At 43.0% G+C, this 24,911-nt stretch overlaps 2 protein-coding genes across 3 annotated transcripts; one reads left to right on the top strand and one right to left on the bottom strand.

Annotated features, from left to right (window-relative positions):
- The first annotated feature begins 1,694 nt into the window (after positions 1–1,694).
- Positions 1,695–16,721, top strand: si:dkey-182i3.10 (zinc finger protein 2 homolog). 2 transcript variants are annotated; one of them, XM_029714904.1, is made up of 4 exons: positions 1,695–2,234; positions 14,182–14,446; positions 14,567–14,649; positions 14,920–16,721. In XM_029714904.1, the coding sequence occupies exons 1-4, from the start codon at positions 2,091–2,093 to the stop codon at positions 16,327–16,329; spliced, it is 1,902 nt and encodes a 633-aa protein (XP_029570764.1). In that variant the 5' UTR covers positions 1,695–2,090; the 3' UTR covers positions 16,330–16,721. The 2 variants fall into 2 exon arrangements, with proteins under 2 accessions (XP_029570764.1, XP_029570763.1); XM_029714903.1 differs by lacking the exon at positions 1,695–2,234 and adding an exon at positions 9,901–10,669.
- A 4,481-nt stretch (positions 16,722–21,202) lies between these two features.
- LOC115163198 (insulin-like growth factor-binding protein complex acid labile subunit) lies at positions 21,203–24,668 on the bottom strand. Its single transcript, XM_029714881.1, has 2 exons — positions 24,409–24,668; positions 21,203–23,425 (listed from the first exon to the last, which is right to left on the bottom strand). Exon 2 carries the CDS (start codon positions 23,414–23,416, stop codon positions 21,362–21,364), a length of 2,055 nt encoding a protein of 684 aa, XP_029570741.1. The 5' UTR covers positions 23,417–23,425; positions 24,409–24,668; the 3' UTR covers positions 21,203–21,361.
- Between the last annotated feature and the right edge of the window lie 243 nt (positions 24,669–24,911).

Genomic DNA, 24,911 nt, shown 5'->3' with positions numbered 1-24,911 from the left:
CAGATCACCAAAGTGTGTGCCACACATTGGCTATCGATTGAGCCTGCGGTAACTCGTATATTGAGCCAGTGGGAAGAACTGAAACTCCACTTTGAGGTGACCAAGGCCAGTGAGCATTGCTACATGGCGGATGTGCTCCACGCCATGTACGTGGACAAGACCAACTATGTCTACCTGACATTCTTGAAATCAATACTGTCCGATGTACAAGTTGCAGTGAAGTCATTTGAGGGAGAGCAAATAGATCCTGTCAAGCTTTTGGACAATCTGGTACTCCTCTTAACATCAATTTGCAGCAGAGTAGTCAACTCTATGGCAAAAATTGATGTCCTGAAGGTTGCCATTGATGGACATCTCAGTCCATCACCATACCTTGGGTACCTTTTCGAGAGCACGGTGTACCAACTCAGTCTTGCGCTAGAGGACAAAAAGGTATTCGGAGACGGTGCATCCAACTACATTGTTGCTTTAAGCAAGGAGCTGCAAGCAAGGCTCCCAGACAACCTTGAAGCCTTGCGAAACATGGCCTTGTTCTGTGTTAAGGAAACGCTAAAGCATAATAAAGGCACCACTGAAATTATTCAAGTAGCTGAGCTACTGGAATACCAGCCCCAAACAATTGATCAAATTGTTTCCCAATGGAGAAACATCCATCTGTTTAGGTGGGACTCAACTGAAAATACAGTCGAGTTTTGGAGTGAAGTCAATAACTACACGGACTCTTCCGGGTAAAATCCATTTGAAGAACTGTGCAAAGCTGCACTCGCTGCCCTCTCCTTGCCACACTCAAATGCGGAGGTTGAATGGCTGTTCAGCCAAATGAGTGTGGTCAAGTCAAAGTTAAGAAATAGAATGTCTCAACTCCATACTCCTGGTGCGGTGGTGGCAGTGTGTACTGCAGTGTGTGCGAGAACAGTGGCAATATCTGGAGGAAATCATTGAGCAGCTAGCCAGCCAAGCAGCACAACAACCTGGAGAGAGCTGGAGAGAGATGCTAGCGCACACATCATTATTTGAATGAAGTTGCTTGTTCAATAAGATAGTATATATACCTTGTTATTAGCTTGTACCTATAATTGTTGAACAGTTAGGTAGCATGTTAACTACCAATACACTGCTTAAAACTATAATTGTTCAGAATGTGTAGGTTTACTAGTTGAAAAGAAAATAAATAAAATGTAATTGTTCAATAATGTGTAATTGTTTAATAATTCAATGTGTTGTGTTTAAAAATAAAATTATCTGATCGTATAAAATGTGCTGTGTTTATATTACTTTTACAAATAAAAATATATGATAATAAACAAACCTAAACAAGTCAAATCATATTTTTCGCTGAGATGGCCAGTCAATTTGAGTAACGTTACGCAATTACGTTACGTAATGATGCAGTTTTACGTTATTACGTAATGACATCATCACCCAATGACATCACAACGTCATTTAGCAACTTTTAGCAACAAATCGACCTGCCTCTAGTAACTTCCCCTGAAAATTAGTTGGCAACACTGGAGTGAGCTCCTCAGTGGTGGTCGGAAAACGTTAAACCTTCTTGACCCTAGCCCTGTATGGCTTGACAGTGCCACAAAAGTATGTTGACGTGGCAAATTCGATATCCACGTTTATAAACACAGGGTCACTACAGTTGTTATTTTGGGTCGTAAACATTATTTTGAGTTAATTATGAGGGGGGAGGGTGTTCCATTTATTTTACAGTACAAAAGGAGGGTCATGTGAAATATCTTTATTGTTGGGAAGAGGGGTGCATAGAGTTGGACCAGCCCATCCCGCCTAAATTTTGATCTGTCCCTAACCTTAAATCAAGACCAAGAAGCAAATGTTTGTTTTTATGAATTTTTACGATATAGCCACATTGACTTTGTGGCCGCTGTAACCACTAAAAATCCACGCCTCGACCCGGAAGAACATGTGACGTATGCCGTTCGAGTTGTTTCAGGTCAGTCGGACAACAACACTGCTAACAGCACTAGCTACACTTATTTTGTATTTAACGTTACATAGCGTTAGGTCAACTTGGTCAATAGAGCATATTTACAAAGATTTGTAAGTGCGTTGTGAGTAAGACAAAAATGTCAATTTTGCAAGAACAGATTGGATACATTTTGGAGATAATGGTCAGCGCGACTGTTACAGAAATTAGCAAAGTTATCGAGGGTTCTGCCTCGTCTGAAGTGCCAACGGGAGAGAACGCGAGTGAAACCCCAAACGAACAGGTATATCTGCTGATTTATGTGAAGTATGGCATTTTGTAAACCAGCCCGCTAGTTTGTGGTCATACACACATCCTTAAAAACATAGGTGCTGGGTTAATAAAGAGTACTAGTATAGAACAAGAAGGCCCCCACACTGTTAAAGCTCCCAATTCAACGCTTTGACAGCGTTTCTATGCGAAACGGACCTTCGTCAGGTCAAACACACTGAGTGTTCACATCCCAAAATATACACATTTCACCTCACATGACCATTGCGGACATGACGCATGGTGGGTGCCAAAACATTTGCATATCTCTAATAATTAAATAATGAGATGGGTACATGTAATGGTTCCATAACATGATATATATTTACAGAATGGCCAAGCGGGTAACCGGTAAGAGTCAAAAGTAAAGCAAAGTAACATATTCAGGTAATCAATTGTCTGATCTCAAACTCTTGATTCAGACCTTTAGGAGACATGGTACACAAATGCTGAATCCAATACAATTCTCTTCTCAATAATAGATTATCAGATGTTTTTGCTGGTGTAGCGAAATGCTTGTGCTTCTAGTTCCGACAGTGCAGCAAACCAAATACAAATATTTAAATATTGATCATTTATTTAACTGAGACGTCCCTACAGAAAGACTCAATCTCAGATAAATCATCTGAGCGTGTGAAACGGTGCCCCTCTGTATCAGTATTTGTAGCCCATGTATGTGATGCTGTCTGGACAAAAAGAGTATGGCATGTCATACTCCTTTTGGCCAGACAGCATCAGATACTTGGGCTACAAATACTGAGACAGGGGTGCTTTTTCAATCGCTTGGATGTTTTCTCCGGTGATATGGTAGTTTCAGCCACTTACGAATTGAAGGAAAGTTGTCGAGTACACTGTTCGGATGCTGGAATTTATTTTTGGACGAACGTGCGAAGGTAACTTACTTGATGTGTATTGTTTGACAATCAGATGAAAGCATGACTGGTTGTGTTCATGCCACATTAAAAGGTAATACATTTTTACAGTTTAAATTACATGTCATTTGGACTGCTCATAAATTTTTAAAGTCATGCCCCTCTGTCATTGACTTAAGTCTATAAAACACACTGTTGTTAATCTTAATATCACAAACAGAAGTAGTATTATAACCAGTTTTAGGAGGGCATATCATTTTAAATGGTTTTCCCCCGTTGCCCCTCCTCCCGACAGTAGGGCCTGCGCCCCTGCTCCCAATAGTTGAATGTGCCATGCCCAGTTGATAATCACCCGGATGATTACCTCAACTGAACCTAAGCTATACCAAAACTAAATTCACACATATCACAACAGATCAAATAAATGACGTAAAGTAGGATGGGGCGAATGCGTGAGTTGATGAGCGAGGGGAAGCGGACGATGCGTAATTGTGTAATCACCACTTGTGAATTAAGAACAGGGCGGCCATTCTATTTTATTGATCTATTGTAATTATAATCAGTCCGAGTCCAAGCAGTCCTATCAGTCAACTCTGGCCTTGGAGTACACAGTCAGTGAGGGCGTGCATCATTTACAATGGCAAGAAGACCAAGACAAATGGATACACATGCTGCGTTAGCTTTGCTACCAAATCTGAATGAAAACGACTGATGGGGAAGAAATTCATCCTGATGACATCTCTGATTATTCTGATTCTGTGCCTCAGTCTGAACTTAGGCCTCGGAGGTGTAAGTGTCAAAAAGAGAGAATGGTCTACGCTCAGAGAAGGGACGGCACCGTTTGCATAGAACGAGCTGGTGACAATGCTAATGTCCGATTATCAGCACAAAATGTTATCACAGAGAGAGCAGGCCCTAAGACATCAGCAACAAACTCACCAGCTTTCGTTGTCTGTGACATGCTCCAACTGATGCCATTGCGTGAAGACGCATACCATGTAAGCACAGGCAGACAATAACTGACTTTTTGCCTGCTATCATAGACACAGTATATTCATTAAAATGCCATTTTCTTTTGTGATGATTTTCACTATCAAGCACACCTGACATAATGACTACTTATGTTTTCATAATTTAACCGGCTATAATTTAATAGGCTATAAAGTTTTGCATATGTTACACATCGAAACACAAAGAATTGTGTTTTTGTAGTTTATTATAGCCGTTTAAGGACATGTAAATGTGGCTAATTTTGCCAACATCGCTCGTTTATTGATGGCGCCGGCTGTGCCAGGTTAGTTCTGCATATGGATGTCCGGTAAATTAAAATAGTCCCCCTCATGTTGTCCAGTGCCAAATTTTCCTAAAGAAAACTCTGAAATGGCATATTGGTTTTATAAGGATTTAGAATATTCGCATGAAAATCTGTTGCCAATTGGATGGAAACCTAGCTATAGACACCTTAAAGACTCTGGCAAGTGCTGTAGTCCAGTTTCACTTTGATTATGCCATCATATCATGGTTTACCATCAGCCACCAAACATCTAAAGAATAAGCTACAAGCCAAACAAGCTTCTAAGAATTGTACTTAGACACATTACAGAGAGGGGAAGTTTATGTAATAGTATGAGTCCCTGACTTTGTGGAATCCCGGTCACTTTTAAAAATGTTTGTGTGTATATGTATTTTAGCTGACATAAAATCAATCAATCCAAACTGTGCAGCAGCCAATTGATGAATGGAAAGAGACATCTGTTACAAAACACCAAAAAGTGAGATTGCCAAGTCTTCAATACTGGGTAAGCCTACAAGGTAGGGAGGGATGTATTTTCTGTTTGTCGAGATTTACATAGTCTCTTTTACTGTGGTGTTGAAAACGAAAACCGTGAAATTGAAGTGTCCCAAGTAGTCGGTATTGTCACCGTCGTCGTAGTGAATGGACCAAGGCGCAGCGGGTCGAGTGCTCATCTTAACTTTATTTGTGAACACTTAATAAACAAAACGAATAAACTAACAGTCTTGGATGCTAAATACAGCAGTGCATAGAACAACCTCCCACAATCCCCAAAACAAACCTACTCCTAATTATAGGACCTTCAATCAGAGGCAACGATACACAGCTGCCTCCAATTGAAGGCCCCAATTCCAAAACATAGAATTAAACACCCTAGAACAGACATAGAAAGATACAATATAGAACAATGACCAAAACCCCCGGAATACATAAATCAAATGCCCCTCTACATAAACACACACTCAAAACCATATAAAACAAATACCCCCTGCCACGTCCTGACCAAACTATAACAACAAATAACCCCTTTACTGGTCAGGACGTGACAGTACCCCCCCCCCCCCCCCCCCCCCCCCAAAGGTGCAGACCCCAGATGCACCTAACAAAAAATATCTACAAAATAAACCCCTAAACTAAAGGGAGGGTGGCTGCCGTCACCGACGGCTCCCGTGCTACACCCCCCCTCCCCAAACCTCCTACAGTGGAGGTGGCTCAGGCTCAGGCCTTAGTCCCCCACCTGACAGTCCACCCCTACTGAATACCTTGGCTTGAAGCATGTCATCGTAGACCCTGGACTGTACTCTGGGTGCTCCGGACTGTAGGCCGTCTCTCTACGGGGAACTATGGAAGCACTGGAAGCCTGGTGCGTGGGGCTGGTACTGGAGGTATCAGACTGGAGACACGCACCCCAAGGCTAGTGCAAGGAGCGAGAACAGGACGTACTGGACTGGGCTGACGCACTGGAAGCCTGGTGCGTGGTGCTGGTACTGGAGGTATCAGACTGGAGACACGCACCTCAGGGCTAGTGCGAGGAGCGGGAACAGGATACACTGGGCCGTGAAGCATTACTGGCGGTCTGGAGCATACAACCCCTACGGCCTGAGTGCTCACTCGAGCATGGCACTTGCGAGGGGCTGGAATCATTTTCACCGGACTGTTCGTGCGCATAGGCGAAATTGTGCGCACTTCCGCATAGAACGGTGCTCCTCTGATCGTCTGTTCCCCATAATAAATCACAGATAGTTGGCTCAGGTCTACTGCCTGCCCTAGCCAAACTACCCGTGTGCCCCCCCTCAAAACATTTTTTGGGGCTGCCTCTCCTGCTTCCTTATCGGCGCATATATAGCCTCATACCGGCGCCACTCTGCCTTGGCTGCCTCTATCTCCTCCAGTGGGCGACGGTATTCCCCAGCCTGGTGCCATGGTCCAGCCCCGTCCAGAATTTCCTCCCATGTCCAAAACTCCCGATAGTCCACCTGCTGCTCCTTTCTCTGCTGCTTGGTCCGTTGGAGGTGGGAGGTTCTGTCACGCTCGTCGTAGTAAGTGGACCAAGGCGCAGCGGGTCAAGTGCTCATCTTAACTTTATTTGTGAACACTTAATAAACAAGAAACTAACTAACAGTCTTGCAGGCTAAATACAGCAGTGCATAGAACAACCTCCCACAATCCCCAAAACAAACATACTCCTAATTATAGGACCTTCAATCAGAGGCAACGATACACAGCTGCCTCCAATTGAAGGCCCCAATTCCAAAACCTAAACATAGAATTAAACACCCTAGAACAGACATGGAAAGAAACAATGACCAAAACCCCAGAATACATAAATCAAACGCCCCTGTACATAAACACACACTCAAAACCACATAAAACAAATACCCCCTGCCACGTCCTGACCAAACTATAATAACAAATAACCAATTTACTGGTCAGGATGTGACGGGTATGCTTTGTTTATTGGTTGTGTGGTGCATTGACACAGAATCCTGTTGGTGGAAAATTGTTGCATAGAATTTATAATTATAAATATTTTACATTTACATTTAAGTCATTTAGCAAATATGGCATCAAAAGGAAGTAAATCTGATTTCACCCTAGCTGATCATTGTCTGCAGCCGGCTCTGGCTGTGAAGTAATGAAACAGTGAGCCAGTGATGCCAACTTAGCAATTTTGTTGCTAGATTTAGCAACTTTTCAGAGTACCCTGGTAACTTTTTTTCAAACAGCACCTAGCAACAAATTTAGCTACTTTTAAAAATGTATTTGGAACTTTTAGCAACTTTTGAAAAGTGACTCAAACGCTAAAATGCTTTTTCCCTCTAAATGACACAAAACCGATTTTCTCTGTCACACACAGTCACAACACATGTGCCTGGCTGCAAAAGTACATTGTGAGTGAAGTCAGCAGCAGGCGCTCAGCTCGTGCACAGGCAGCAGCAGGCCAGCAGCAATTTCAGCAAATTGCAAGTAATTGTTGGCTGACTGCAGCAGCAGTAGTATGCATTCGACAAGACAAACCCAATGACTATAGTTAATCACAAATGGTTGATCTTGAACAGAACTTACAACATCAATCAACATGTCTAAATCAAAATTGTACAGCCAGAAGTACAGGAAAGAGTTGGAGTCTGTACCTGAATTTAGAGGGTGGCTGAAGCCAGTAATTGGGGAAGATTGTCAGGCATACTGTGCGTACTGCAAATCAGATATGCTTGCAAAAATGTATGACATCAAAAAACATTGTGCTACAGCAAAGCATATAAATAAATCAAAACCGTACAACCCCACAATGCAGTCTACATTACCACAGTTGGTTAAAAAAGTGGATAACTGCAAAAGCGCAGAAGCTACTATGGCAATGGCCATTGCGGAGCATTGTTCCCTGCTAGCATGCGACCATTTAGGTATGGCTTGCAAACCTGCCTTTTCAGATTCTGTGGCAGCAACAAAGTTCCAAATTCACCGCACCAAGTGCACAGAAATAATTAAGGGAGTACTGGCTCCTTATTTTATCAAAAGGGTAACATCAGATGTGGGGGATGAGAAGTTCAGTCTCCTTTTGGATGAGTCCACTGATGTCAGTGTCTCAATACCTGGGTGTGGTGATTCGGTATTTCAGTGCTAAAAAAGTACCGTTGTGTCCACATTTCTTGGGCTGGTTGAATTGGAGGGGGGCGATGCCAGATCAATAGCAAAGGCGGTAGTTGAGTTTCTTGAGAAGTGTAACCTTAAAAAACAGAATCTTCAGGGTATTGGTACTGATAATGCGTCCGTGATGACTGGGGTGCACAAGATTTTAAAGGAAGAATGTGCATTGCCCAATTTGGTACTCATCCGCTGTGTGTGCCATTCTTTACAATTGGCTGACAGTGCAGCATCCAAAGAAACCATCCCTAGGAGTGTTGAGTACTTAATCAGGGAAACCTACAACTGGTTTTCGATTTCCCTAAAATGGCGCGAGGCATACAAAGCAGTGTATGCCACCATTAATTGTGGCCAGAAACCCCTGCAGATCACCAAAGTGTGTGCCACACGTTGGCTATCGATTGAGCCTGCGGTAACTCGTATATTGAGCCAGTGGGAAGAACTGAAACTCCACTTTGAGGTGACCAAGGCCAGTGAGCATTGCTACATGGTGGATGTGCTCCACGCCATGTACGTGGACAAGACCAACTATGTCTACCTGACATTCTTGAAATCAATACTGTCCGATGTACAAGTTGCAGTGAAGTCATTTGAGGGAGAGCAAATAGATCCTGTCAAGCTTTTGGACAATCTGGTACTCCTCTTAACATCAATTTGCAGCAGAGTAGTCAACTCTATGGCAAAAATTGATGTCCTGAAGGATGCCATTGATGGACATCTCAGTCCATCACCATACCTTGGGTACCTTTTCGAGAGCACGGTGTACCAACTCAGTCTTGCGCTAGAGGACAAAAAGGTATTTGGAGACGGTGCATCAACTACATTGTTGCTTTAAGCAAGGAGCTGCAAGCAAGACTCCCAGACAACATTGAAGCCTTGCGAAACATGGCCTTGTTCTGTGTTAAGGAGACGCTAAAGCATAATAAAGGCACCACTGAAATTATTAAAGTAGCTGAGCTACTGGAATACCAGCCCCAAACAATTGATAAAATTGTTTCCCAATGGAGAAAGATCCATCTGTTTAGGTGGGACTCAACTGAAAATACAGTCGAGTTTTGGAGTGAAGTCAATATCTACACGGACTCTTCCGAGTAAAATCCGATTGAAAAACTGTGCAAAGCTGCACTCGCTGCCCTCTCCTTGCCACACTCAAATGCGGAGGTTGAATGGCTGTTCAGCCAAATGAGTGTGGTCAAGTCAAAGTTAAGAAATAGAATGTCTCAACTCCATACTCCTGGTGCGGTGGTGGCAGTGTGTACTGCAGTGTGTGCGAGAACAGTGGCAATATCTGGAGGAAATCATTGAGCAGCTAGCCAGCCAAGCAGCACAACAACCTGGAGAGAGCTGGAGAGAGATGCTAGCGCACACATCATTATTTGAATGAAGTTGCTTGTTCAATAAGATAGTATATATACCTTGTTATTAGCTTGTACCTATAATTGTTGAACAGTTAGGTAGCATGTTAACTACCAATACACTGCTTAAAACTATAATTGTTCAGAATGTGTAGGTTTACTAGTTGAAAAGAAAATAAATAAAATGTAATTGTTCAATAATGTGTAATTGTTTAATAATTCAATGTGTTGTGTTTAAAAATAAAATTATCTGATCGTATAAAATGTGCTGTGTTTATATTACTTTTACAAATAAAAATATATGATAATAAACAAATCTAAACAAGTCAAATCATATTTTTCGCTGAGATGGCCAGTCAATTTGAGTAACGTTACGCAATTACGTTACGTAATGATGCAGTTTTACGTTATTACGTAATGACATCATCACCCAATGACATCACAACGTCATTTTGCAACTTTTAGCAACAAATCGACCTGCCTCTAGTAACTTCCCCTGAAAATTAGTTGGCAACACTGGAGTGAGCTCCTCAGTGGTGGTCGGAAAACGTTAAACCTTCTTGACCCTAGCCCTGTATGGCATTGGCAGTGCCACAAAAGTATGTTGACGTGGCAAATTCGATATCCACGTTTATAAACACAGGGTCACTACAGTTGTTATTTTGGGTCGTAAACATTATTTTGAGTTAATTATGAGGGGGGAGGGTGTTCCATTTATTTTACAGTACAAAAGGAGGGTCATGTGAAATATCTTTATTGTTGGGAAGAGGGGTGCATAGAGTTGGACCAGCCCATCCCGCCTAAATTTTGATCTGTCCCTAACCTTAAATCAAGACCAAGAAGCAAATGTTTGTTTTTATGAATTTTTACGATATAGCCACATTGACTTTGTGGCCGCTGTAACCACTAAAAATCCACGCCTCGACCCGGAAGAACATGTGACGTATGCCGTTCGAGTTGTTTCAGGTCAGTCGGACAACAACACTGCTAACAGCACTAGCTACACTTATTTTGTAGTTAACGTTACATAGCGTTAGGTCAACTTGGTCAATAGAGCATATTTACAAAGATTTGTAAGTGCGTTGTGAGTAAGACAAAAATGTCAATTTTGCAAGAACAGATTGGATACATTTTGGAGATAATGGTCAGCGCGACTGTTACAGAAATTAGCAAAGTTATCGAGGGTTCTGACTCGTCTGAAGTGCCAACGGGAGTGAACGCGAGTGAAACCCCAAACGAACAGGTATATCTGCTGATTTATGTGAAGTATGGCATTTTGTAAACCAGTCCGCTAGTTAATTGCACCGAGGTTGCAGCCTCCACCCTGTGGCGTAATCATTACGCCAAAACCGTTTACTCCAGACGGAAAACGCAAACGAGAGTTGCTATTGGATACATTCAAGAAGAGCCCTCCCCATTTCGTTATGTTTGCTTCATTTTGATTCTTAACGATGCACTATGCAGAAATCGATCCGCCATTTCCTGATTGCTAAAATTCTAATACTTCGCCTAATTTCAATTTGTGACACAACACAGTATAGTGTAGAGAATTGCACCATCTTAACCGCTGTGAAATATTTTCCATAATCCAACATATTTTTTGTAGCTGGTGTACAAAAGTAAAAGATGCAGAAACTTAAGCACTGGAAACATAAATAGCTCACATAGAACAGATCTACCGCTTCTTAGTCTTGTTTAAGGAGCAAGACAGATCTATAACGCATGCCTTTGCAGTTGAATGTAAACTGTTTTAGGTATGAACCGATCCACGGGGATACCAGTGTATTGCAGCTGCATACAATGCGTTTGGATGGTAAAAATGAAACCATAAAATACCAGATAAATATCTGGCTACATTCTAAGCTGAAGACCATGATTAGTTGATTATTGCTGGGTCAAAAGTGTGTCACCAAACTGGCCCCCGAGGACTTGAGATACCTGTCCCCAAAGAAGAGGCGAATCCAGCGGGGTAACTGGGCACAAAAATCTGTTATCTCAGCAGTTGGCATTTTTAACGTTGTTGTATGGAGGTCAATGAGTATCGAATTTGGTTAAAAGCTGTGTGGCTTATTTGATCGAATAGACGTTTACTGATATAAGTAGGACACGTCACATCCCGGCAACTTTGCGCAGTTCCTGGTTGTCATTAGTTACCACAGCCACAAAGTCATAATCCCGCCTATTTCATTGTTACAGCGGCCACTATAGTATCTGGTCAATATAATACAATCTGGGCCAGCATTCTGATCGTACATCAAATCACATTTTATTGGTCACATACACGTGTTTTAGAGAAGTTTGTGGTCATACTCACATCCTTAAAAACATAGGTGCTGGGTTAATAAAGAGTACTAGTATAGAACATGAAGGCCCCCACACTGTTAAAGCTCCCAATTCAACGCTTTGACAGCGTTTCTATGCGAAACGGACCTTCGTCAGGTCAAACACACTGAGTGTTCACATCCCAAAATATACACATTTCACCTCACATGACCATTGCGGACATGACGCATGGTGGGTGCCAAAACATTTGCATATCTCTAATAATTAAATAATGAGATGGGTACATGTAATGGTTCCATAACATTATATATATTTACAGAATGGCCAAGCGGGTAACCGGTAAGAGTCAAAAGTAAAGTAAAGTAACATATTCAGGTAATCAATTGTCTGATCTCAAACTCTTGATTCAGACCTTTAGGAGACATGGTACACAAACGCTGAATCCAATACAATTCTCTTCTCAATAATAGATTATCAGATGTTTTTGCTGGTATAGCGAAATGCTTGTGCTTCTAGTTCCGACAGTGCAGCAATCCAAATCCAAATATTTAAATATTGATCATTTATTTGACCAAGACGTCCCTACAGAAAGACTCAATCTGAGATAAATCATCCGAGTGTGTGAAACGGTGCCCCTCTGTATCAGTATTTGTAGCCCATGTATGTGATGCTGTCTGGACAAAAAGAGTATGGCATGTCATACTCCTTTTGGCCAGACAGCATCAGATACTTGGGCTACAAATACTGAGACAGGGGTGCTTTTTCAATCGCTTGGATGTTTTCTCCGGTGATATGGTAGTTTCAGCCGCTTACGAATTGAAGGAAAGTTGTCGGGTACACTGTTCGGATGCTGGAATTTATTTTTGCACGAACGTGCGAAGGTAACTTACTTGAGGTGTATTGTTTGACAATCAGATGAAAGCATGACTGGTTGTGTTCATGCCACATTAAAAGGTAATACATTTTTACAGTTTAAATTACATGTCATTTGGACTGCTCATAAATTTTTAAAGTCATGCCCCTCTGTCATTGACTTATTAAGTCTATAAAACACACTGTTGTTGTTAATCTTAATATCACAAACAGAAGTAGTATTATAACCAGTTTTAGGAGGGCATATCATTTTAAATGGTTTTCCCCCGTTGCCCCTCCTCCCGACAGTAGGGCCTGCGCCCCTGCTCCCAATAGTTGAATGTGCCGTGCCCAGTTGATAATCACCCCGATGATTACCTCAACTGAACCTAAGCTATACCAAAACTAAATTCACACATATCACAACAGATCAAATAAATGACGTAAAGTAGGATGGGGCGAATGCGTGAGTTGATGAGCGAGGGGAAGCGGACGATGCGTAATTGTGTAATCACCACTTGTGAATTAAGAACAGGGCAGCCATTCTATTTTATTGATCTATTGTAATTATAATCAGTCCGAGTCCAAGCAGTCCTATCAGTCAACTCTGGCCTTGGAGTACACAGTCAGTGAGGGCGTGCATCATTTACAATGGCAAGAAGACCAAGACAAATGGATGCACATGCTGCGTTAGCTTTGCTACCAAATCTGAATGAAAACGACTGATGGGGAAGAAATTCATCCTGATGACATGTCTGATTATTCTGATTCTGTGCCTCAGTCTGAACTTAGGCCTCGGAGGTGTAAGTGTCAAAAAGAGAGAATGGTGCACGCTCAGAGAAGGGACGGCACCGTTTGCATAGAACAAGCTGGTGACAATGCTACTGTCCGATTATCAGCACAAAATGTTATCACAGAGAGAGCAGGCCCTAAGACATCAGCAACAAACTCACCAGCTTTCGTTGTTTATGTGACATGCTCTATCTGATGCCATTGCGTGAAGACGCACACCATGTAAGCACAGGCAGACAATAACTGACTTTTTGCCTGCTATCATATCGACACTTACAGTATATCCATTAAAATGCCATTTTCTGTTGTGATGATTTTCACTATCAAACACACCTGACACATAATGATGACTACTTATGTTTTCATAATTTAACCGTGTATGATGCTGACCATGTGTTATGGTGGTTGGGGTATTTTTCTTTTGTCACAAAAAATCGGTTACCGTGTTCCAACACACATGCTTTCTGTTCCATAGTTATAACAAAAGGCACTCCACAAATACAATTGATTGAACACTTGAATTACTGCGTTATGTTTATTTATCCTACAGTAACAAACCAATAAATGCTTTTGTGTTATTTGGAAAAACAAAATGTCTTCATGTTCTGTTACCTAAGACCTTCATAAACACAACCAAATGATCATTTTTGCGATAGCGTATATGAAATGTATTAATTACACTGTTTGAATGTTTGTCTGAATGAGTCATAATTGCCAGAAATACTTGTCAGCTACGTTTTATAATGGTAGCTAGTTAAGTAAACTGAAGTTTGTTCTGTGAATAATATAACCTGTATGCCCTCAACTTGCTTTTGTTCTTTTCTACAGTTGACCCAGTTGACCTCTTTCATGGAGATACTGGCTAAGGAGGCTGTGGACAAAATCCACAATCTATTCAACGAGTGCTCCGCTGTTCTGCTTCTGGAAGTGTCTCAGAGTCAAACTGAGAATGAGGACTTGAAGAAGAGGCTAGATGCAGTTGAGACCGAACTGAGGACTGTCTTAGAAGGGAGCGGAGGACAAGAGAACACATCAGCCAATGGCTGCTGCGGTGAAGTCAAGGTCATCCACCAGTTAAAAGACACTCAACCAGGTGAGACTTGGCATTATTTCAGATAGGCCATCAATCTGGTTTTAGATTGCTTTCACACACTGTTACTAAAACCAGTTCTTTTGAATTTGATGCAAACCTTTTGACTGCAATCTTTTTCAGGCTTTTGTACTGGTGATGCAGAAGTGAAACCATCCCCCATCTTCCACCTGTGGAAAGGGAGACTTCCCTCAACTGTAAATGAGGTAGGTCTATTTGCGTAACTGACAATATTCTGTTAAAGGTTTAGTTCTTGGAAAGCTGTCTGGAATACTAGGGGTACAGAAAGTAATAACCTATTTACTTGTCTGCATCTGTGTCACACAAGTATCATTATGCACCATTTGGTACCAATTGTATTTAATTATTTAAAGTGAATACAAGAAGAAGCATTTCATCCCTTTGTTGTGATTTCTGTTGTATGATATCATACAACATAGATCGGACTCTAAAACTGCTTTCCCTCTCCATCTCAGCACTCCAACATGGAGGACACGATCAAGTCAGTTATTATCAAAGAAGAAGGGTTGGAAGAGTACCTGTACAGCAGCACATCAGACCCAAGTCATTTTTTAGAGAGCCAGGCCCAGGGGGTGAGTGACCCAGAGAACCCTACAGCGGACCCAAAGGACGAAGGCGGCGACACAGGGCCAAAGCGTTTGAGAAAGCCAAAGATCACAGGGGCTCGTTGGGCAAAGCCCAAAAAGGGGAACAATCTTAGCTGCAAGCACTGCAGGAAGACATTCAGCAAACTGATCCAGCTGAAAGTTCACCTGGCGATCCATGCAGCAGCGGAGAAACCTTTTATCTGCCAGCAGTGCGGCAGAGGTTTTTCCTTTAAACGCAGTTTGGATGCACACCAGCTGCTTCACACAGGAGAGAGACCGCACACCTGTGGCGACTGTGGTAAAGCTTTCACCCTAAAGCAGCTGCTCAAGAATCACCAGAGACTCCATGCAGGGTTGAGACTGTTCCGCTGCGACGACTGTGGCAAGAGCTTTAACCGGGCCCACGGTCTCAAGATGCACCAGATCGTCCACACGGGAGAGAGGAAATATAGCTGTGAGATCTGCAAGAAGAGTTTCAGCATACCAGGAAATCTCCACAGGCACCAGCGTATACACACTGGTGAGAAACCGTTCCGTTGCGATACGTGCGGGAAAAGCTTCAACCAGGCAGACACTCTGAAAGGACACCAGCGGATCCACACAGGAGAGAGGCCATTTACCTGTGAGACGTGCGGGAAATGTTTCATTCAAAGAAGTGCTCTGAAAATGCACCAAAGAACCCACGCAGGAGAGAGCGCCTTCCTCTGTGTGGTGTGCGGGACAGTCCTGGCTTGCGCCAAGTCTCTCAAGACACACCTTCCGACCCACACAGCAGAGATGCCTTGTATGTGCTCATTGTGCGGTAGTAGTCTCAGTTCTCTCGCTCACCTCACATCGCACCAGCAACTCCACACTATGGAGAAGCCGCACAGCTGTGGCCTATGCGACAAGAGCTTCAAGTCGCTCAGCTATCTGAACATACACATGAAAACTCACACTGGGGAGAGACCGTTCGCCTGTGACGTGTGTGGAAGGATGTTCACTCAACACAGCAGCCTGAAAACCCACCAGGCAGTCCATACTGGGGAGAAACCTTTCAGCTGTGAAACGTGTGGGAAATGTTTCAGCAACGCTGGGAACCTCAACAGGCACCAGCGGATACACACTGGAGAGAAGCCTTTTACCTGTGACCTCTGTGGGAGGAGCTTCAACCAGGGCAACAGCCTCAAAGCCCACAAACAAATCCACACAGGAGAGAAACTTTACATGTGCGACAAATGCGGGAAGAGTTTTTCCTACCTGAGGAATCTGAAAGATCACAAGTGTTACTCTATCTAAAACCAATAGGCATAGCTTCTTATTGCGATGGACCACACTTGGTTTGAACAATTGTCTCGGCATTAAAAATGCATTTTTAGGTCAGTGAGTGGCATACTAACATATGAAGTGTACTGATAACATTGGTTGTCAAAACAGCCTTATTCGAAGTATTTCATTTTCAAGGTGACTTGTTTTAGAAATGAACTTTGATTTTGAAAAATGAATAACCAGTTGCCTGTGTTGGGTAGAAGGACTTGGATTGGCTGGTGGTCCAGTAACTGTTCAGTGGAGCAGAGCCTCATTTATTTGAGAAGGATATACATCTGTAACCGTTCTTGTCTTGTGTACCTTTTATTACTGTTGTTGTCTCCTATTTGTAAGCTAATGGTAAATAAAACTCTTGAAATGAGTCCTTTGTGTGTGTGTGTGTGTGTGTGTGTATATATATATATATTTTTTTTAAGCATTACTTGTTCTTGCTATCTGTGCATATAGTTCCTCTAACAGCTGCAACATAATATTGAGCAAATTAAAGGGTTATTGAGGGAGAAAGAAAATTGTATTTAAGGGAGTGGTTGTCAGTAGAGCGAAACAAGCCTGAACTCTGAAGACAGCTTGCAGTCGAAACGTTGGTTATTAGATTATTGCATCGGAGCTGCTAATGTGCTGTTTTTTTTTTTTAAGGATTCAAATGATCAGGTGCCTGCAGGTTGGTGTCCCTCTATGGCGCTATGTAAAGTGCCACAGATGTGACTGATATTTACACAACTCCACAAAGACTCACATGGATATTATGTAACAAGGAGACGCAACAGGAAAACCAACCTATTTTCAGTCCATTTTTGGCACTGTTCTAGCAGATCATCCAGTTCACATGAAATGAATTACAATTGTATCAATGCATGAATTCCTCCATGAGCAGACTCTTGACTGGACTGGTGGTGTGCCTCCCATTTAGAGGTATGCATTACTAGCAACTGTGTTCCCAAATCCAAGCCATACCTCAGCCAATGTCACTATGATAGAACTGCAACGCTCTCTTCCCTTCCAAGAGGATGTGAGACAGTTTCCTGAATCGAGCCAAACTAGTTAAAAAAAATCTATGAATAGGCCAAGGCAACGCTGTAGGTGATTTGAAAAGAAGTGTACATGTGGGTTGGCGCCCCCCCCCCCCCCTTGGGTTGTGCCATGGCGGACATCTTTGTGGGCTATACTCGGCCTTGTCTTCGGACGGTAAGTTGGTGGTTGTAGATATCCCTCTAGTGGTGTGGGGGCTGTGCTTTGGCAAAGTGGGTGGGGTTATATCCTGCCTGTTTGGCCCTGTCCGGGGGTATCATCGGATGGGGCCACAGTGTCTTCTGATCCCTCCTGTCTCAGCCTCCAGTATTTATGCTGCAGTAGTTTATGTGTCGGGGGGCTAGGGTCAGTCTGTTACATCTGGAGTATTCTCTTGTCTTATCCAGTGTCCTGTGTGAATGTAAATATGCTCTCTCTAATTCTCTCTTTCTTTCTTTCTTTCTCTCCTTCTCTCGGAGGACCTGAGCCCTAGGACTACCTGGCATGATGACTCCTTGCTGTCCCCAGTCCACCTGGCCATGCTGCTCCTCCAGTTTCAACTGTTCTGCCTGCGGCTACGGAACCCTGACCTGTTCACCGGACGTGCTTGTTGCACCCTCGACAATTACTATGATTATTATTATTTGACCATGCTGGTCATTTACGAACATTTTAACATCTTGACCATGTTCTGTTATAATATCCACCCGGCACAGCCAGAAGAGGACTGGCCACCCCTCATAGCCTGGTTCCTCTCTAGGTTTCTTCCTAGGTTTTTGGCCTTTCTCAGGAGTTTTTCCTAGGGAGTTTTTCCCAGCCACCATGCTTCTTTCACATGCATTGCTTGCTGTTTGGGGTTTTAGGCTGGGTTTCTGTACAGCACTTTGAGATTTCAGCTGATGTACGAAGGGCTATATAAATAAATTTGATTTGATTTGATGTGACCAGAAGATTATTATCTTCCGCACTATTAGAAGTTGATGTGCTGTGATTCAGTGAAGTGGTTGAGCAATCTGTTTTGTCTGCATATTCATAATTCATGTATGGTTACCTTGGGCACTTCAAATATGCAAATCCTCATAGGGTAATCAATTAAATATGTTCCTAATATTGTTGCACACTTTACATTGATTAATTAATGTAATATGTGGTTATGGTGGTCTGCCTCGCACCCATCTATGATCATCCTTCCCTCCAATCCTCATTCCTGAAAATTACAAGTCTACATTTGCTGCCTGTCAGTCACATTGGGCATGGCAGAATTTATATGTTTAGACCAAACTCACCAAGACCAAAGAACTTCGTTTTTTCCCCCCCCCAAGGTTCGCTCACGTACTCCATGCACATAATAGCAGATAACTTGTCATATAAATTAAGGGGCGCTTCCTAGCTGCTCTTCAGCAGCACCCCTCCTAGAATGTAGTGCAGGAGGTGAGGGATCAAACCTCGTGTTCTGCTGTTAGGCCGCCTGGCCTTTGACCCCATGTTCCACAGTTTCCTTAATTTATTTCAGTTTAGGGTTAATCACGTTCAACCTCAAAAGGTTGACTCAAGGCTCACTCACAAATGCTCAGCAATAATGCCCCTCAGCACTTGTAGGCTAATGTATCTTTGACTCTGCACAGTGGGTACGCAGTGATGTCTAATGGCATTTAGAAGCACGAGCAGTTGTATCTCTGAGTGTGCGACTGCATGTCTCGAGTTGGAGAGAGTATGTATGTTTTGTATCCATGGATGGGCAATTAGTCATACATTATACAGTAAATGCCTTAAGTTTAACTCTGAACAACACTCCTTCTAATTCACATCAAGTCTAATTCACATCAAGATCCCACATTATGGCAGATATTGTAACATATCAAAAAATGAAATAAAAATAAAAGCATGAATTTTCAATAAAGCATTTAAAAACAATTCTGTGGTATTTTAATCTTAGATTCTTAACAGTACATTTGCAATAGACAGTTGCATGAAAGCAATAAACATAACCATCTGAAAACAAGAAAGAAACTGCAAAAGGAAGTCACAGAACACCAATACCTAGAAGCCAAGCTGTAACCACTGTCAGCATCTCTAGAGGAAATTTGTTTCTGGGGCAGCATGCAAAGCTTACACAGGGCTGTAATAAGTGAGCAGGCTGTGAAATGGGTCGGTTGAGTGAGGAACACATGGGTTCACCCTGTAGCTTCTGTGTGTTCTTGATGATCCAGTTACAATTAGTCATACATTATACAGTAAATGCCTTAAGTTTAACTCTGAACAACACTCCTTTGAATCTAATTCACATCAAGATCACACATTATGAAAGATATTATAACATTTCAAGAAATGAAAGGAAGTAGTTACTTTTATTTGAAAGAAAAACAAAATAAACTAAGCAAAAAAAGAAACGTCCCTTTTTCATGGCCCTGTCTTTCAAAGATAATTAGTAAAAATCCAAATAACTTCACAGATCTTCATTGTAAAGGGTTTAAACACTGTTTCCCATACTTGTTCAATGAACCATAAACAATTAATGAACATGCACCTGTGGACCGGTCATTAAGACCCTAACAGCTTACAGATGGTAGGCAATTAAGGTCACAGTTATGAAAATGTAGGACACTAAAGAGGCCTTTCTACTGACTCTGAAAAACACCAAAATAAAGATGCCCAGGGTCCCTGCTCATCTGCGTGAACGTGCCTTAGGCATGCTGCAAGGAGGCATGAGGACTGCAGATGTGGCCAGGGCAATATATTGCAATGTCCGTACCGTGAGACGCCTAAGACAGCGCTACAGGGAGATAGGACGGACAGCTGATCGTCCTCGCAGTGGCAGACCACGTGTAACAACACCGGCACAGGATTGGTACATCTGAACATCACACCTGCGGGACAGGTACAGGATGGCAACAACAACTGCCCTAGTTACACCAGGAACACACAATCCCTCCATCAGTGCTCAGACTGTCCGCAATAGACTAAGAGAGGCTGGACTGAGGGCTTGTAGGCCTGTTGTAATTCAGGTCCTCACCAAACATCACCGGCAACAACGTCGCCTATGGGCACAAACCCACCGTCGCTGGACCAGACAGGACTAGCAAAAAGTGCTCTTCGCTGACCAGTCGCGGGTTTTGTCTCACCAGGGGTGATGGTCAGATTCGCGTTTATTTTTGAAGGAATGAGCGTTACACCAAGGCCTGTACTCTGGAGCGGGATCAATTTGGAGGTGGAGGGTCCGTCATGGTCTGGGGCGGTGTTTCACAGCATCATCGGACTGAGCTTGTTGTCATTGCATGTAATCTCAACGCTGTGCGTTACAGGGAAGAAGACATCCTCCCTCATGTGGTACCCTTCCTGCAGGCTCATCCTGACATGACCCTCCAGCATGACAATGCCACCAGCCACACTGCTCGTTCTGTGCATGATTTCCTGCAAGACAGGAGTGTCAGTGTTCTGCCATGGCCAGCGAAGAGCACGGATCTCAATCCCATTGAGCACGTCTGTGACCTGTTGGATCGGAGGGTGAGGGCTAGGACCATTCCCCACAGAAATGTCTGGGAACTTGCAGGTGCCTTGGTGGAAGAGTGGGGTAACATCTCACCACAAGAACTGGCAAATCTGGTGCAGTCCATGAGGAGGGGATGCACTGCAGCTGGTGGCCACACCAGATACTGACTGTTACTTTTGATTTTGACCCCCCTTTGTTCAGGGACACAATATTACATTTCTGTTAGTCACATGTCTGTGGAACTTGTTCAGTTTATGTCTCAGTTGTTGAATCTTGTTATGTTCATAGAAATATTTACACACGTTAAGTTTGCTGAAAATAAAAGCAGTTGACAGTGAGAGGACATTTCTTTTTTTGCTGAGTTTATTTAAAAACATAATTAAATGGTATTTTAATCTTTACACTACATCAACTTAGATTCTTAACAATGCATTTGCAATAGACAGTTGCATGAAAGCAATAAACATAACCATCTGAAAATAGGAAAGAATCCGCAAAAGGAAGTCACTGAAAAACAATACCTAGAAGCCAAGCTGTAACCACTGTCAGCATCTCTAGAGGAAATTTGCTTCTGGGGCAGCATGCAATGCTCACACAGGGTTTTAATAAGTGCGCAGGCTGTGAAATGGGTCGGTTGAGTGAGGAACACATGGGTTCGTCCTGTAGCTTCTGGGTATTGTTGATGATCCAGTTATTGATGTACAGCATGGGTGATTTGCAAGAGCAGTCCCAGGGGTTCCCCTCTAGGTGGAGGACCTTCAGGCTCTCCAGAGGCTCCAGTGTCCCATTCACAAGAGTACTGAGGCGGTTTGATTTCAGGTGCAGTTTCTGGAGGTGGGGAAGGCTTTGAAACATGTCAGGGTGTAACAGTTCAATCTGGTTGTTGTCCAAGTCAAGCTCCTGTAAGTCGGCCAGGGGGGCGAAGACTTGAGGGTGCAAGAACACCAAGCGGTTGTTCTGGAGAAGGAGTCTACGTAAATTATGCAGGGAGTAGAAGGTGGCATGTGGGAGATCACGAAGCTGGTTGAAGCTGAGATGAAGCTCCTTTAGAGCACCTAACCCATTAAAGCCTGTAGGAGCCAGTGCTGTGAGGCGGTTGTTGTCCAAATCCAGAATCTTGACGCTTCGAAGGTCAGAAAATACGTCTTTTGGAAGATCTTCAATCAGGTTTTCATTCAACAGGAGCTCTCTCAGTTCACCAAGGTTGGAAAACTGCTCAGGGTGAATAACTGTGAGACGGTTGTTAAAGAGCTTCAGGAAGTGGAGTTTCGCCAGACCATGGAAGATGGACCTAGCGAGAGACCTGAGGTGGTTGTTGTCTAACTGTAGCTCCCTGAGGCTCTTGGTCTTGTGGAATAGGCCTCTGGGAATCTTGCTTAGTACGTTGTTGTCCAGGTAGAGTTTCCGTAGGCTCCTCAGCCTGAAGAACAAGCCTTTGTGGAGGTCAGCTATCTGATTGTTGGCCAGCTGGAGTTCCCTTAGCTTAGACGTCATGTGAAAGAGCCCTGGTGGAATGGATGAGATCTTGTTGCTGTCAAGCTGCAGCTCTCTCAGCCTAGTTAGGTTGTGAAACAGGTCCTCTGGAAGGTATGTCAGGTTGTTGTGGTAGAGATCCAGGAGCTCCAGTCTGCCTAGATATTGAAACACTTCAGAGGGGAGGGATTGGAGGTTATTGTAGCTCAGATCCAATTGACCGAGATGGGATAGACCCCTCAATGAGTCCTCAGCTATTCTGCTCAGGCAGTTATTATTCAAAACCAAAATCCTTAGATGGCTGAGCTCAGAGAAAGCATCTTCTGGTATGAAGGTGATGCTGTTCTTCTGGAGGTACAAGCTGTGCAGCTGTGACACAACCCTCAGGGCAGCAATGGGCACAAAATCAAACTTGTTTCCACTGAGGTCCAGATGACTCAGGTTAACTGCTCCCCTGAATGTGCCATTCCCAATGCTAACCAAGTTGTTCTTGGATAAAATCAGCTTTACTAACTTGGAGGAGTTCTCAAACACCCCTTCTTCAAACTCCACAATACTGTTGCTGCTCAGGTGAAGGTCAGTGAGTGCAGGGGCTCCACTCAGTGCCCCGTACTGCAGGCTGTTGATCTGGTTCAGTGTGAGAATGAGCGTCTTCAATTGACCAAGGCCTTGGAGAGATCCTGGGTGCAGGGCCTCCATGTGGTTCTCACTAAGGTCCAGGAAGGTGAGCGCTGAGAGGCCTTGGAGCTGCCCAGGGCCCAGTGAACCCAGGCAATTACCCCTGAGAAACAGCTTGACCAGGCTGCTCATGTTGGGCCAGATGAAGTTGGAGGTCAAGGAAACATTGAGGCGGTTTTTGGTGAGATCCAGGAACTGCAGCTGCTCCAGTCCACTGGTGGGGAATGCCTGGATCAGGTTGTGGGCCACATAAAGCTCCTCAGTACCATCGGGGAGGTTAGGGAACTTCTTCAGCTTCTTGTCTGGGCAGCTGACTGTGACACTGTCCAGACATTCACATGGTGAGGCAGGGCAGGTAGCAGCTACTGAGATGAGGGCCATGATGACCGTGCTTAAAATCCCCAACATCGCCAGGAACTAGTGTTGATGAGACAGGGAAGGAAAGCGGGCCAACGTGAGATGTGAAACAAATATATGAAACTTCTGTTGAGCCATAATTCCTACTTACGGTACACATCCTGCTCAACAGTTTCAATGTAATCTATGCCATTTCATTGTTCCTTTCTTTGGATATCCAGTACAATGTCTTGTTAATTACGTGAAAATCTTGCGACTCTACAAACTTGTTGGATGCATTTGCAGTACAGAATGAAAACATTTGATCACAAATCCAAAATGCTGGAGTATGAGCCAAATTAAAAGTTTTAGCTTCAGTCTCCAAATAAATACATAGTGGAGTTTGTCTATAAACATGTCAGCACTGTGTAGCAATGAGTACATTATAATTACACTGTGCTTGCCAACTTAATAAATATGTATATACTTTCCCTGTCACTTACTATAAAATGGGACCCAACGGATTGCTTGGGAGTGACACAATCTGTCTTTCCAGTAGATTCCCTTTCATCATTAAAACTTTTACTGAGATTTAAGGGGCAACCTGCAGTTCAAACAATAACAAAGCGTCCCCACACCACTGTTTTGGTAAAAAGCTTGGGCTGCAAAAATGTAATACTCTCAAATTCATGGAAAGAGCTATGGATACAAGGAAATAAATTGTGTAAACCATGTTTTGAGGCTATACATTGTTTGTTTCCAATTACAATGTTTACTAACAAAAGAGTAAATGTTTTTGGTTCTGATGGGGTATGACAGTTGAACTAAGCTAATGAGGCATCGATAAGTTATATGCTTCAAAAATCAATAGGTATAATATCATTAACTTTAAAGTCTAAAATGCATCAAGCAAGGCAGATTGCCCCTTTAAGAAGTTGCATGTTTGTCATGTTTTAGCAATGACAAAAGTGCAAAATGTGTGCATGCATTCTGACTTTGAAAACACACAGTTGTAAGAAAATATTTGACCAAAAATGCTATTCACTAGTCATAAGTCAACTTACCTTTGAGGAGGAGAGATTAGTGCTGCATTTGATAGTTGTGAGTCATAAATTGTGAAAGGCGCAGAGATGAATTCTTCATTTTAAAGGAGAGGTTTTTAGGAAGTGTCGGAAACTTCCTAATAGGTCAGCACAATTTGTGCAGTTTGGAGCCCCTATGTGTGACGTCAGATCAGTCTCACATTTGATTAGCACAGAAAGCTAAGCATGTGTCTAGATGTAACAGGTGCATGTCAGTACCAAGAAAATGATAGAAACCACTTCAGAGCTTCATCTGTGACCGCACTGCAATCAGTCTAGGCTGTGTCTAGGGTAAAGAGAGAACGAGAGAGAGAGAGAGAGAGAGAGAGAGAGAGAGAGAGAGAGAGAGAGAGAGAGGCAATGGTCTGTTTAGCTGGTTCACTTTCTATTTCCTTCTATAATGTAAACTCAGCAAAAAAGAAACATCCTCTCACTGTCAACTGCGTTTATTTTCAGTAAACTTAATATGTGTAAATATTTGTATG

Source organism: Salmo trutta, chromosome 26 (assembly GCF_901001165.1).
Source record: "Salmo trutta chromosome 26, fSalTru1.1, whole genome shotgun sequence".
NCBI lineage: Eukaryota > Metazoa > Chordata > Actinopteri > Salmoniformes > Salmonidae > Salmo > Salmo trutta.
Note: the sequence above shows the minus strand (reverse complement) of the source record. Positions and strands in the feature narration are given on the sequence as shown.